The sequence below is a fragment of the Notechis scutatus genome, chromosome 2 (genome assembly GCF_049901735.1).
Source record: "Notechis scutatus isolate UNSWTSFEM ecotype Mainland chromosome 2, rNotScu1.2, whole genome shotgun sequence".
Lineage (NCBI taxonomy): Eukaryota > Metazoa > Chordata > Lepidosauria > Squamata > Elapidae > Notechis > Notechis scutatus.
This window is the reverse complement of record NC_142010.1, coordinates 61,848,518-61,863,080: the sequence shown is the minus strand read 5'-3', so window position 1 is coordinate 61,863,080 and position 14,563 is coordinate 61,848,518. Positions and strand designations below refer to the sequence as shown.

The 14,563-nt window shown below is 40.9% G+C and overlaps 1 protein-coding gene across 1 annotated transcript in view; it reads right to left on the bottom strand.

Annotated features, from left to right (window-relative positions):
• STIMATE (STIM activating enhancer) overlaps window positions 1-14,563 on the bottom strand; it is a 43,022-nt gene that overhangs the window by 18,808 nt on the left and 9,651 nt on the right. The window contains exons 2-4 of the mRNA XM_026680520.2: window positions 13,084-13,132; window positions 11,354-11,449; window positions 9,521-9,642 (exon numbers count right to left, since the gene is read on the bottom strand). Of these exons, the coding sequence (XP_026536305.1) occupies window positions 9,521-9,642; window positions 11,354-11,449; window positions 13,084-13,132 (267 nt within the window). The remainder of the gene's footprint in view (window positions 1-9,520; window positions 9,643-11,353; window positions 11,450-13,083; window positions 13,133-14,563) is intronic.

Sequence of the window (14,563 nt, the reverse complement as noted above, 5' to 3'; positions counted from 1 at the left end):
GCTGAGACCCTCTTGGAGAAAGTCGAGAATTTGGGCAATAGATGGGTCAGTTGGGTCAATGAAGAGATTGGCACACCATTTGCGAAAAGAGAAAATGGCCCAAGTGGCGTCGTAAATCCTTCTGGTGGAGGGACGCCTGGCTGCTAAAATGGTAGCAATGACTTCGGAGGAGAAATTTTCCCTCTTCAGACGTTCCCGCTCAACCTCCAGATGGCTAGTTGGAGCCATTGGGGGTCCGGGTGAAGAAGGCGGCCTTGAGACAGGGAGATCCTGTCTGCTGGGATTCTCCAGGGAGGGGCTACAGATAGGCTGCGGAGGTCCGTGAACCAAGAGCGGCGGGGCCAATAGGGAGCTATGAGAAGCAATTCCGCTCTCTCGTGGAGTACCTTTTGAAGGACTCTGGGCACCAGGGCCAGAGGAGGGAAGGCGTAAAGGAGGCCCGAGGGCCACGGGCATCGAAGGGCATTGTGGTTCTCCGCCCCTAGGGATGGGAATCTTGAAACGAACCTTGGGTATTGAGGGGGGAGGCAAACAGGTCTACTACTGGCAGACCGAATATTGCTGTCGCCTCCCTGAACAGGGCTGGGTGGAGGCGTCACTCCGCCTGGTCTATGGTGGCCCTGCTCAATCAGTCTGCTCGGGTGTTGTCGATACCCGAAATGTGGTCTGCCCTGAGTGAAAGGAGGTGAGACTCTGCCCACCGACAGAGGCGCTCGGTCTCCCTCATTAGGCGTGATGACTGAGTGCCCCCCTGCTTGTTGACATGAGTTTTGGCTGTTATGTTGTCGGTGAGAATGAGAACGTGGCAGCCCTGTACCTGAGGGAGGAAACTGCGGAGGGCCAGGTGGATGGCGCGAAGCTCTAACCAGTTTATGTTGCACAGCCTTTCTGTTGCTGACCATCTGCCCTGCGCTGTAAGGGACTGTACGTGGGCGCCCCATCCGGACAGACTGGCGTCTGTGGTGACGGTGAGTCTTGGGGGCTCCTTGAGGAGGCAGCCCTTGTTGATCGACGCCTTGCTCCACCAAAGGAGGGAGGTAAGAACCCTTGGTGAGACCTTGACCTTGCGCCTTGAGTTGCTTGATCCGGCTCTTTGGTACGGGAGCAGGAACCACTGGAGGGATCTGGAGTGGAAAGGGGCCCAGGGAATAACGGAAATACAAGATATCATTTTACCTAGCAACTTGGTTAGTTCGAGGAGGGGGACCCTCTTAAGTCGTCTGATGAGTTTGACTGATTGTTGAATGCTGAGTATTCTCTCCGGAGAGATGAACACCCTCCCTTTGACCGTGTCTATTATAGTCCCCAGGTGGGATATCCTGGTGGAAGGGGCCAATTGGCTTTTCTTCCAATTGATGAGGAACCCGTGTTCCTGGAGAGCGGTGAGGGTAATTTGGGTATCCCTGACGGCTTGTTCCCTGGAAGAGGATAGGATGAGGATATCATCCAGGTAGCAGTGGAGTCGCACCGGGATGGTTCTGAGGTGGGCAGCCAGAGCGGCCAGGACCTTGGTAAAGGTTCTGGGGGCAGAGGCCAACCCGAATGGGAGGGCCACGTATTGGAAGTGGAGGTTATTGTAGCTAAAACGCAGAAATTTGGAGTGGGAGGGTTGAATTGGGATGTGTAAGTATGCCTCAGAGAGGTCAATGGATGACAACCAGTCTCCCTGTCTAACACCCAGGAGGATGGATTGCAGCGTGCTCATTTTGAATTTACGGTATACCAGATGGCGGTTTAGCCGCTTTAAGTCCAAAATCGCCCTCCATCCCCCCGAGTGTTTGGGCACCACAAATAAGTGGGAGTAGAATCCCTGTCCCCTTTGGGACGGAGTAACGGGCTGGATGGCCTGTATGTCAAGTAGGTGCTGAATTGCTGAATCCATGAGGTTGCGTTTGGTGTGGTTCTTGGAGAGGGGACATGTCATGTAGAAATCAGGGGGGGGGGGGTAGAGAGGAACTCGAGGGCAAGGCCAAACCTGATGGTGTCCCTGACCCAGGCGTCCGAAGTGGAAGAGTCCCACTGGTTGGCGAAGGTTTTAAGTCGCCCGCCAATGGGAATTAAGTCAGGTGACTTATCTGGAGCGCCGGAAGGGCCTGCTGCCAGAACCACGAAAGGGCCTCTTGAAGTTACCGCCTCTCCTGTGCCTATCAAAGGGGTCGGACCTGTCCTGGGGCTGCCCCGAACCAAAGGTACCTGGGAGGGAAGGGGGATTGGGGATAGGGACAAAAGGGGGCCTTCCAAAAGGGCTGCAGGGATCTGGGTTCTGACTTACGGGTGAGGGATGGGAGGAATTTCTTTTTGTTCCTTCCTTCGACTAGGAGAGGATCCAGGGATGGTCCGAATAGTTTATTTCCCACGAGGGGGGCAGAGGCTAGTTTCACCTTATTCTTGAGATCTGCCTGCCAGTGCCTTAGCCAGAGCAGACGGCGGGCCGAGACATGGGAGGAAATGGCGCGGGAGGAGAATTTTACCGAGTGAAAGGTGGCGTCTGCTGAGAACTCGGCCGCGGCCGTAATCTTGGCTATGTCCTGATGGGCGCGGATATTGGAAGTCGGGACATGTTGCTTAAGCTGGCGAAGCCAGCGGATGGACGACCTGATGAAGAAGGAAGCAGCTGTGGCCGCCCTGATCGCCCATGCGTCCGACTGGTGAGCTCGCCGTAAGGCCAGCTCCGACCGTTTCTCCTCCGGCCTCAGGGCCTCTAAGGGGTTGCTGAGGGCGGAGGAAGAGGCCAGGCCCACGACGGGCTCATCAACCTCCGGGGTGCTCAGTAGGTTGGAGAGCTCTGGGTCAAGGTTGAAGAACTTTTTATCATGGGCCGAAGGGGCCGGGGGGCAGCTGAGGAGGCAAGTTGCTTGGACACCAGGTCCAGGAAGATGGGGGGGGTTGGGATGACCTCAGCCTCCACCACAAGCTGTTTAAACATGGAGTCCTCTGGTCCCTCCGGAGTAAGAGGAGTGGGATCAGAGGGGTTCTGAGTAGTTAGACCCGAGATATTCCTGGCTTTGAAGAGGAGGGATTTGAATAGCTGGGGCTTGAAGAGCCCTACAAAGGCAGGTTGGTCGGGGGTGAGACCCTCGTCCTCGGACATCTCTGCCTCTGATGGTTCTGAGTCAGGAAGGGATTCGTTGTATTGTAAGGACCCCAAATCAAATTGTTCCTCCTCCTCCTCCCTGCACAAATCTAGGTCCCCTTCCGCCTCCTCCTCGTCCTCCCTGACTGGGGGGGAAACCTCCCCTTGAAGAGGTACCTGATCCTGAGACGGTTCCGGAATGAGTGGGAATGATCTTACGGATTCGGTGGCCGGCGGAGGCAAACCCGGCCTAGCCATCTGCTGGAGTCCTTCCGCAATTCCTTGGCGGATAGCCAGCTCCATCCAGACTCTCAACTGCTCCAGAACCGCCTGAATGAGAGGTTCCTCCTGGCGCAGGCCGGCGGCTGTGGGTGTGAAGGTAGCCTCTGGTGTTCGCCTGGCTGGTGTTCCAGGGGCCTGGTGCCCTTGAGAGGGCGAGCTGTGCCTGGATAGGGAGGAACAAGCTACAGGAGGGGGAGGGTAGAGCAGAGGTAGAAGGAGTGGCTGGTGCTGGAGGCACTGAGCCTGCCTGTCTGGTGCATTTGTCTATTTCTTTTTCTAGCGCCTTGTGTCGTCTTAGGGCGTCCCTTTGGGAGGCTTTGGTGGGCTCCTTAGCCTGACTGTGCAGATGGTGGGTTTTTGCTTTGGCCTTTAAAGAAGGGCCTCTTGAAGGATTGCCTTCTGCCATTTTAGATAATTGAGGAAGATAAAGGATCAAATATGAGGCGGTTGGTGCGCCTAGGGGTCGACCTACAATGAAGGCCGGGAGCCCTGGGAAATTCTTTTACGCCCCCCCCGTTTATTATTCGTTTATAATTAATCTGTTTGTCTTCTTTGTTGTTATTTCTTGTATTTTTATTTTGTATATATAAATATATATGTATTTCCTTTTTTTTTTTTGCAAACTTATTCAATTAAGTCTTCTCGTGTCTCTTAATTTTCCTCTGATTTAGTAATTTTTGAAGATCTCTTTCTCTCTCTCTCTCTTTTTTTTGAATTAGAAGGGCTGATCGAGATGATCAGAGGACAACAGAGGCCTTAAGGGCGAAGCTGGGCCTGTACCAGACTGCCTTCCCAGGCGCAACCGGGCGGAAGTGGTGAGAAGAAACCGCGGCCACTACGGCTGGCTACGGGGGAAGCCAACAAACGGAGGTAGGAACACAAGCCTCCAACAGAAACAACTCAAATTTGTTTTCTCAGCAGGCCTGCCGGTCCTGCTGCTTTAAATAGGCACGCTGCAGCGATCGGAAAGATAAGGGAAAAACAAAATGGTGCCCGGCCACGAGGCGGCGCTCAAAATGGCGGCCGCCACTACGTGGGCTTGCAGGGGCCCTTCTGCAGCGACCAGGAGACTCCCCAGGGGCAATCCAAGGTCTCCAGGGGAAGGACAAACAGAAAGGAACTAGCAAATGTTCAAACGATATAAAAAACGGAGTTTGGTGGGGGGGAACGGAGCGAAACGGAGCGTTTTAAAGCGAACGGAACTAAAGCGGCAGAAAGGCAATGGGGAAGGGTGGGGGGGGGGCAGCTTTTAAATTTGCTAGCTTTCCCCCTGGCACCCCCTGGGGGGAGGACCTCCCAGGGAACTCTAGAAAATAAAGAGGACCAACTGCGCAGGGCTAAGAGAAAACACAATGAAAGGATTAAATACAACCTGGAAGGGAAGCAAAAACGAATCAAATTGGGTTTTCCTAAAATGGCCAAGAGCACATTCAAACACTGCCTACTCTGCATGAGGGCTGAGCATAAACTGGGGAACGCGGTGGCGAGCCACGTGATGGAAGGAGGAGCGTTCCTCAGAAATTAAGCTCAGCCTACAACAGCAGAGACTGAAGCTCCACCCACTCTCTGGACGATCTGAGCAGCTCTAAGGAGAATGAAGTGTTTTGGTTTTAAATAGCATTTCAACTACTGGCAGTATCCCTTATCCTGCACAGGAAACCATACTGTTTTCTGGAATAATGACTGTTTTGTTGAATTTAATTAGATTCTCTACACTCAAATTTTCAGAATAGGACTCTTCTGAACATAGAGAGGTAGATACAACATTTAGGTCATTTAAAGTTAGATCCTCATAGAATTCCTAATGTTCTTTCCTACTCTTCAGTGTTTTATATCTGTATGGAAAATCCAAACAATGAATATACCCAATAGCTATATTTCTATATTATAGCTAGAATATGTTCAAGAAAACAGAAAATTGCAATTATTATTATATGAACTTAAGAATCATTCTGGATCATTCTGGCATCCTATTTTTACATTCACCAGGCAGATGCCATGGTAAGACTAGTAGCACACTAAAACTTCTTTTCTTACATTGCTCAGCAAATGAAAGACATATTCTCTATGACACTGGAGGTAATATATAATTATTATGACTAATTGTCATGTATAACTAGTTGGAATGTTCTGAACAGAAGTTTTCTAAATATGCCATAATTATTTGAAAATGTTTTTTAGGAATAGAGTTGAAAAATGAAAATGCCTGTTCTGGACAATTTTACTGTTGCTTTCTGGCAAACCATTTTAAAAAGTGAGGATGCTTTCCAAAGAAGCATTTACATTTCATTGTTTTTTTTTTAAAAAAAATGAAGTCAGACATTCTATTAAGCATACTTAAAATCAATTGTTACATCTCAGCCAACCCTGCCCCACTGAATGCCAGCTCTAATTTTAAATTAGAATTCTATCTGTGATATTCTGAAACTCTGACAAAATGTTTGTGTTTGTATGTGTATGTGTGTGTGTGTGTGTGTGTGGTGTGTTATGTTATTCCCTTTTGCAATGTTATGTTTGTTATGTTATTTAAAGCACAGAAACAAAATGGTAAGCCATAAAGATCCGAGATAAGAAAAGGAAACAGCGCTAGATCAACTGTATATCCACTTAGTTCAAAGCACTTCATTATCTTCTTATCCTTGCAAACCATCCATGCTGTCACCACATCACTTCATATGTTGCTCTTTATTCTTTAAATTTCTCACCTCCCTATCTTTGTGGATCTCATTCATTTTCATCCAGCTACAGTTTTCCCCATGGTTCAACACAGTCATTCTTAGTTCCTATCTCTGTTTTTGAAAGGACTTGAAGATAGGAAAGAAAGAAGTGAGCTGTTAAAGGAGGACCTGCAGAAAAAGATTGCAAGCTCTGAGAAATAGGGAAGACATAAGCCCATCTTGATTATTTTTAGTATAAATTGGGACTGGGGAAAACTTTCAAGATTCTGTTATTCCATCTGGCTACAATAAATAGTGTTCCTGGAATTGTTCCTGCAGTGCCTATTTCTTGACTTGCCTACCTTGGAGGGCTAATAGTTTTGCAATTTGATCCACTTTTTCTTTTCTAACCAAACCGTTACAATTTTTTTCTGTCCTGCTTGCTTACTTTGTATTGAATGCATCACTTCAGTATCCATTTATTACTGACCCTGTCTTCCTCCTCTTCAGCCCTTTTAAAATAATCTATTCCACTTTCACCCACTTCAATGATTTTTTTTCTAATTTTTATCTTAAATGATACAATCCGTTCTCACTTCTATGTAATAAAACTATGCTTATTTTTATTTATTGTTTGCAACAACCATATGCTATTCATTACTTTTTTAAACCAGTTTCCATTTTAATCAATATGCTGCCAAAGCAGAGTCATATATTACACAAAGTCATATACTTATTCTAGTTTTTTATCATTTATATATAAATGACAATAATTCATTCCATTTTCCCTGCCAAACACCACCACCTGCAAATTTATGTATTTAATACATAAATGTTCAGATTCATGCTTTTTAATGATACAATCTATCAACATTTACTGCAAGTTATTTGGATTTTCAGCCAACAATACATCCTTAATACAGAATAGTATGCACACACTCACATCACCCATCAACAAACCTCTAACACCAACATAGGCATTCCTTATAAATCTATTCTGAGCTATGGCTGATGTTGTAAACCACTTAGAAAGGGTTGTAAAGATCTGTGAAGCAGTATATAAGTCTAAGTGCTAGTGCTGTTGCTATTCATAAATGGGACAAACCAAGGGAACTTTGTGTATCCATGTCTTACTGCCTTCTCACTGTTTGTCCATTGCTCAGTATTCCATTTATTATCACACATACTTCAAAACAATTTACTTTCTCTCGATCAACAGCCATACAACCAATTTTCTTTTTCTTATACATACATTTCCCAATAATTAAACAAAAACTTAGTTTTTGCATTTTGCACTGCATTTCCCTTATTTTACTGCAACCTTTTGCGTGTTTTTGATCAGATAGCTTCCTATTGGCATAAATTAATTCCCCATAGTTCTTGCAATTATTATTGTTAGATGCATTCTGGTAGAGATGCAAACTTCCTACACATATTAAACTAGCTGCAAAGCTGTTCCATATACAAAGCACATCCAACTTTTAACATTTGTCCAGTGGTACCATCTACGTTTGTACTCTTAAGTCTTTTTAACACTGTAACTGATTTATTTGTTCTTGGATTCTATAATTTATACTATTTGTTTCAATTCCTCTCTTGATATATATTACTATTAGTCCCCTACAAATCTATAAAATACTTATTTCAGCAATCACTCATGTCAGCTTTATCTTGAATTATTTAATCACTTTTATTTTTGATTCCATTCATTCTGGTAGACTTCCACCTTTAACCTTTTTCGCCCATTTCCAAAATGATTTCCATAAAAGTCACTGCAAATTCTTTGCCTCTTTTAATCACTGTTCTATTTAGTTGCATTCTTTGTAAACATCTTTTTCTTTCTATATATTATGCAATATTTTACTCCGCAGCACCATTTTCTTGAATGCTCTTTCCCCATCCATAGCTTCTTGCATTTCATCTTTCCAAAAGCATCCTACTTTCCATACTTTTCATCAGCATAACTTTACACGCTTCTGTGCCACTCTGTAACATAATATTTTTCACTATATTTAAAGCAACTTCCACATTTTTCTTCCTTATACCTACTTTCTATTTGTTCTGTTGAAAGCTTATCTGGTTAGTACTGTTCATATAGGACTTGTAATTTCTCTTTCTGCAACTGTTTCATTTCAGCTTCTTTCATTTCTTTCCCTTTTCTTCCATTCCCATTTTCCCCTAAAATTGGCGCTATCATATAAAAATCTATCCCACACACAGAAACTTTCTATCTTTCACTAATTCTCTCACTGGCGACTATTAATTAGTCATACTTTTATATGTATTCTTTTCCCATAGATCTAAATAGCAGACCTAGACAGGTTGCTTGCCAATTGTCTCATTTGCATCTGTTTGAAGTTATGACAGTATTGAAAAAATACAACCAATGTCACATTCAGGACATTCGCAGTGCCCCTCAGTCACATGTTCCCCATTCTAGTCAGTACACAATGTCTTGTGTCTGAACTATTATTTTTCTTTTCCTTTCTTTTCAGAGCAGAGAGATCCAAGATAAAAAGATTACAAGGGAGTAAGCAGACAAACTATGGGTAATGTATTGGGCTATTAGCATATCATACTTGCAATTGCTAGTGCCACCACATTGCTTTTGATATGTATGCCCCATTGTGTGCCTACTTGCTCTATTACAATCCCTTCCTCTTCAATGAATGTAAATACAAACTTTAATTCCCTTCTTCATAATTCCAATGCCAGGGTGAGCATTACAAAGGGCAGGGAGTAGTTAGGAGGCAAACAAAAGCCATTAATGTGAACTGATTAGTATTCTCAGTTTCAATCCATAAAGGATAATCATGGTTATATATTTTTTTTACTTAGTGACTTCGCTTAGTGATGGAGTTTCCAGTCCCAACTATGTTGCTAAACAAAAATTATCTGCACTTAAACCGTGCATGCTAAAGAGTCCACCTCATTCATTCTGATTTAGTTTTATAAAAAACAAGTACTTACCGTTACACAATAAGTAGAGCACAAATATGCATAAGCTCAAGATTAGAAGCTTGGCTGGGAAATACACATACTACATTAGCCCTTAGTGACTTGCAAGAATAGTTTGGAGATGGTTAATAAAGAATTCACTTTAGTTTTATGGTTAGACATTAAAATATTTAATGCTGTAAAAATGGAGGTTCATATCACCTTGAAACTTGCTCTTTCTTATACCACATATAGTGATGGTATTATTATCCTTGCTATCAGTAGTCATCAGAGAATGGAGAAGAAAAAGAAAGAAGTATCTAATAAAGTCCTCAAGTTTAAAACAAAAGAAATTAAACAAAAATATTTGCACTGGCTCATCAAACTTGGACAAAGCATAAAAAACTGTTAAATAGAATCTCTGGACTTTCATGTATTTTAAGATTTGGTCATTTATAGTGCTCAAACAGCTTTAGCTCAAAATACCAATTACAGAAAAAATTGCCAATCCTATACTTGAAACTTAAATACCAGCTAAATAATTATTTCAACGAGTAATAAATGTTTTTACCATATTCACCAAAACGAAGAGATTCCCATTGCTGTCGTTCAACAACACTGCTTACTGCTCGGACACCAGCATAAATTACCAGCATTCCTAAAGTAGCGTCTAGCAGAAAATTGATAAGGTATCTGAAGGGATGAGAAAAACATACACAAATTTAAAGGTTGCTTTTTAAAATTGTGTAGCTTTGATGATTGAAATCTTCATCTACCAACATTTATTTTCAGCTTCTGAAAGTACACTCCCATTTTCCAGTTTGAGCAATCAAAACATCTTAATAATAATAATAATAATAATAATAATAATAATAATAATAATAATAATAATAATAATAACAATAATGGCACTTCTATGTACACAGGTAAAGAACCTCAATTTTAGTATAGAATTAGAAGGTAACCTACAGCATATTATTCTTGCAGGTCATTCATACAGTTCTGGTAGTAGGATCAGCTACTAAGGGTTTTTAATATATACTTCATAAAGTTATAAAACTGAGACAACAAAAAAAGGAGATGGCCTAATTGAAAAAGGAAGTCAATCTGAGCATTTTCCTTTTAATATAAAAACTGTAGCTTCTAATACACAAACAGATATTATTCTCTGCCTCATTTAAAGCAGAAGCAATAATATTTTTAAACACAATTTTTAGCATAGCATGGATACACAGAGAGGAAAATGTGACATACTCATTAGCATGTTGCAGTAGGGTCAGCACAACCTAGATTCAAAACCCTGCTCAGCCATAAAGCTGATTAGATAACTTACCACGTGGAGCAACTGCATGAGTAAAAATTGGAGAGGAAACTGCACCACCACCCTGAGCTCTTTTGAGAAACAGCAGTTTAAACTACCACAACCAAAATTTATGTTTAATTAATTTGCAAATGCTTGAGTACATAAAATATAGCACCAAAGAAAAATGCAATGCTTTATTTTTCTTTTAAAAATGTAATTAGGATATGAAAGCCTATAAACAAGACTGAGTAGCTAGAATAATTTGAGCAATTATTACATGTAAAAGCCAGCAGAGGTCACTGTTGCTTCAGCAAATACAAAAGTGGACAATTGCTCTACAGTTGGCATGTTAAGTCAGTTTTTGTGGCATTGTTTATGCCACTTGACAATGGAATGTAGTATACTGTTTAATTTTAATTTATTCATCAATTACAGCACCAAAGCAATAGCATGATGCTTTTCTGTAGATATTCTTTCAACTTGATTTGAAGGTCAGGCTAAATATAAATGGTAAAAGCTCTCTTGAGTCTGGACAATTTTATCTTAGCAAAAATATGGATACAGATTTCCACTAACTTCATCTTAGATATTTTTTTTTTAATTTTCCAATCTAGCCTACAAGTCTTGTTTTTTTTTTTTAATGAACCCCCATCAAAGAACCAATCAGATATAACCTTGTTCATCTTTAGTTTTAATAAAATTAGTTAAGGTTAGCTAAAAATTGCCAACTATCACAGGTATCAAGCTACTTGCTATATTTCAGAGCCTGGAGGCTCTTAAATTCAATAAAGCTGTGCTCCGGCAGCCCAAAACATCACCCAGAGAAATGAAGAAAAAGTTGATTTTGGGATATGAAAAGAAAAATGCAACAGCCAAGGAACCAGGAGAAAAGTCCTAAAAGTCTTTCCAGAGGGCACTAGTCAATTTTCCACCATGACTACAAAAGTGTGTCTTCAACACTCAAGAGGAGATATTTTTGATCCCATATCAGGTTTAGCCGGTACTTTTATGGTAACATTATGCTGATTTTGAAAAATAAAACTTCGTGCAAATCTTGGCATTCTTGTTAGCTCAACTTCAGGAAGATTTTTCTCCACTTACAGTGAACAGGGATCCTCTTCAGTAAGGTCTGATAAATATACATTGGCAAAATGGATGAACATCATCCCTATGGCTTGTTTGGAAGTATCCAAAAACCTACAAAAATTAAGTTTTTAGACATCAAATTGAATAATTGACTGCATATTTTAATTTATACAGTTATAATTTATATTTCATGAACCTCCCCCTCATCCACAAACATGGCTGACATTATAGTTTTATTATAGAATAAGGGCAAGAAGAGTTATGGAGTTTCAGGTTTAGCTATGAGAGAGCAAAATACTGATATTAAAATTGCAAAGCATTTAATGGCTTTTTGGAATCAAGACAAATTTCTCTTTAAATATTATTCACTTCTGAAATCATGCAAATTTCTCGATTGAGTGAAAGGGCTAGCATCATTACACCACAACAGCCAATGACAGTAATCAAACATTTGAATAAAATATACTTCTCATTGTTCTAGAATACGGGCCAATTTAAATGGGTTAGACTAAAACCTATTTTTAACAAATGTACTGAACATGGGTAAAATAATAAGTGTACCATACAGGTACACTTTATTTTCTCAATTGACATCCACAAGACCAGAACCTTCAGTTACTGAGTGAAGCAGACATTAAGTGAGGTGTCACATGACTGCTTTGTTCAAACCTCTTGGTTGCAGTCATTAAGCAATCTCCTAGGTCAAGGGAGTCAAACTTGTGTCATCACGGCGGCCTCACATGACATATCAGGACTTCACTAAACTGGGCGGGAGTGGGGCCAGCACCTGATGCATCCGGCCCATGGGCCACGAGTTTGACACCACTCTCCTAGGCTATTAAGTGAATGGAGTAAAAGGGATTCAGTCCTACACAGGACCATAATCCTTTGGGAGGCAGCCCTTTCGCTGTCAAAGAAGCTGGCTAAAAAAAGTTTTGTTCTGAAATCCAAGTAGGACTGGCATGGAGAATTTGCAGCCAACCCCCAGAGAAAGAGAAGCCCCTCTGGTTTCTGGGGGGCTGGTTGCAAACTCCTCATGCTGCAAACACTTTGTGCGAAGATCCTGCTTGGATTTCAGCATGGACCTTTTACAGTAAGGATTTCAATATGGACGTTTTACAGTCAGAGGCAGTTCTTTCAGTGGTGACCTTCCCTTCTGGCTTCTCCACTGACTTTTTGGGAAAGCTGGCAGGGAAGACTGAAAATGGCCATCACATGATAGTGGGAACCTGGGCAACCAGTCATACATGCAAAAGAATTTCCCTTCAGGCATACATTGTAAATCCTTTCATTTAGTGCCCTTCTGATTTTGAATGGTCACTCCATACTACTTGAATGGAAGTTCTCTTGGTTGTTATACTTCATAAGCTTGTTGTAGAATTGCCACCAGGAAAAATTATGAAGTTTTATTTTTTATTAAATAAACATATATGCTTTAGGTTTAGCAATAAAGAGCATTACTGTAATATGGAAAGTAATGACACTTTCAATTGCCTTTTGGAAGCAAGACAATTAAAAAAATATTGTTGTAAATAGATGACTGAACAAAAAGTGGAATCTATATTGCCAATAACATAATCTTAAGTTTCTATTACTTATAGAGTATAACTGGCTACTCCTATATTTTAGCAAGATCTCCTCCTTTACAAAAAATAGAATGAATACTTAATATTTATATAAATCATTGTCATATTACATCTTTTATAATTAATTACTCCCAGCTTGCAAAAACAGTAGACATTTACCAAATTCTCCAAGGACGTCTTTCATGCTTTGGTTCTCTGAAGCGTTTCACTGAAAGAAAATTAGCAACTATTATTAGGCTATCAACTATTCCTCCACCCAGATGAAATCTATATGCAATGGTCGTATATTCCACTATTGCAGATTGGAGTCTAAGGTTTAAGGATATATTTATAAAATGATATGGTATTCAGTACCAAGATTCTCTGTTAGTAATTAAACCCAGGTATGTTATTTTTAATGCACACTTTCTTTCACTCTTGTCTCTTACAATCTACAATTCAATAAACAGAATCACTTTAAAACCAGTCCCATGGCTCATTTAGGGTAGGGTAAGACATTAATAATTCTATTAAAAGAAATGAGAAATTTTATGCAACTGAAAACAGCTAAGAAAACTATTTAAAACAAATTGGCAATAAATACAATTGAAGGTCATAAGAAAAATTGAAGCAAACAATTAGCAGTGTCTTATTGTTTCAACTAACGTGACCATTGTGAGCATTTGATTTTTAAAGCCAATACCTGAACTAGTTAAAAAAAAACACTCAATCCACTTTCCACCTGCATGATTCTAAAGAAACAGAAGTAAGTTCTAATGTATTTTTTTACTAGTTCAGAAGTAACACTAAAGAGACTATTTATCAAAAACCAAAATTCAGTGATTGACCTGCTCATACATTTTGGCAAGTATTAACAGGAAGATAGGTTGTTTCCAATTAGCAAGTTTTTAGGGCAGAATTATAGAGACAAAGTCACGTAATTAAATCACAAATGCAAATAATAGATTCAGTAGGTTGGATACAAATGGAAAAAACATACATGAAGCGATAATACCTATAAGATACACACACGTGCACACACACACACACACACACACACACACACACACTTCTCCCATTCAATCATTTTCAGTTCTCCATATCAGGTTCCTGCAGTTTTCTTTGCAAGGTTTTTCAGAAGTGGTTTGCCATTTCTCCTTCCTCCTTCTGCTGACAGAAGGTGACTACTCCAAGACCACCAGCTGGATTTATGCTTAAGGTGGGACTAGTCTCTCAGTTCCTAGCTGGATGCCTTAATCGTTACTGTACACCAAACTGGCTCTCACAGAAATGCAGTTCAAACAGCACTTTCAAGAATATCAACACTGCATTCTGAAAATGCATTCTGAACTGCTTGACAAAAAATGCAAGATAACTTATAAACAAAAAGGTATGAAGAAAAGAAAAAAATTAAACAAAACTACGGAAGGTCTCCTTACTTATATATCATGCTTGGGAAGAAAGTAGATTGATCTAATATCTCCCAGTCATTCATATCGGTTAATATTTACAATGATAGTCCAAAATAAAGCCATTTTATTCTGTATTCTTCAGATTGCCCATTACATCATCCAAATTCTTGCAGTCTTGATTGTTCTCTCATCTATTAGTCACCAAGATCAAATAGAGCAGGGGTGTCAAACTTGCGGCATCATGTGAC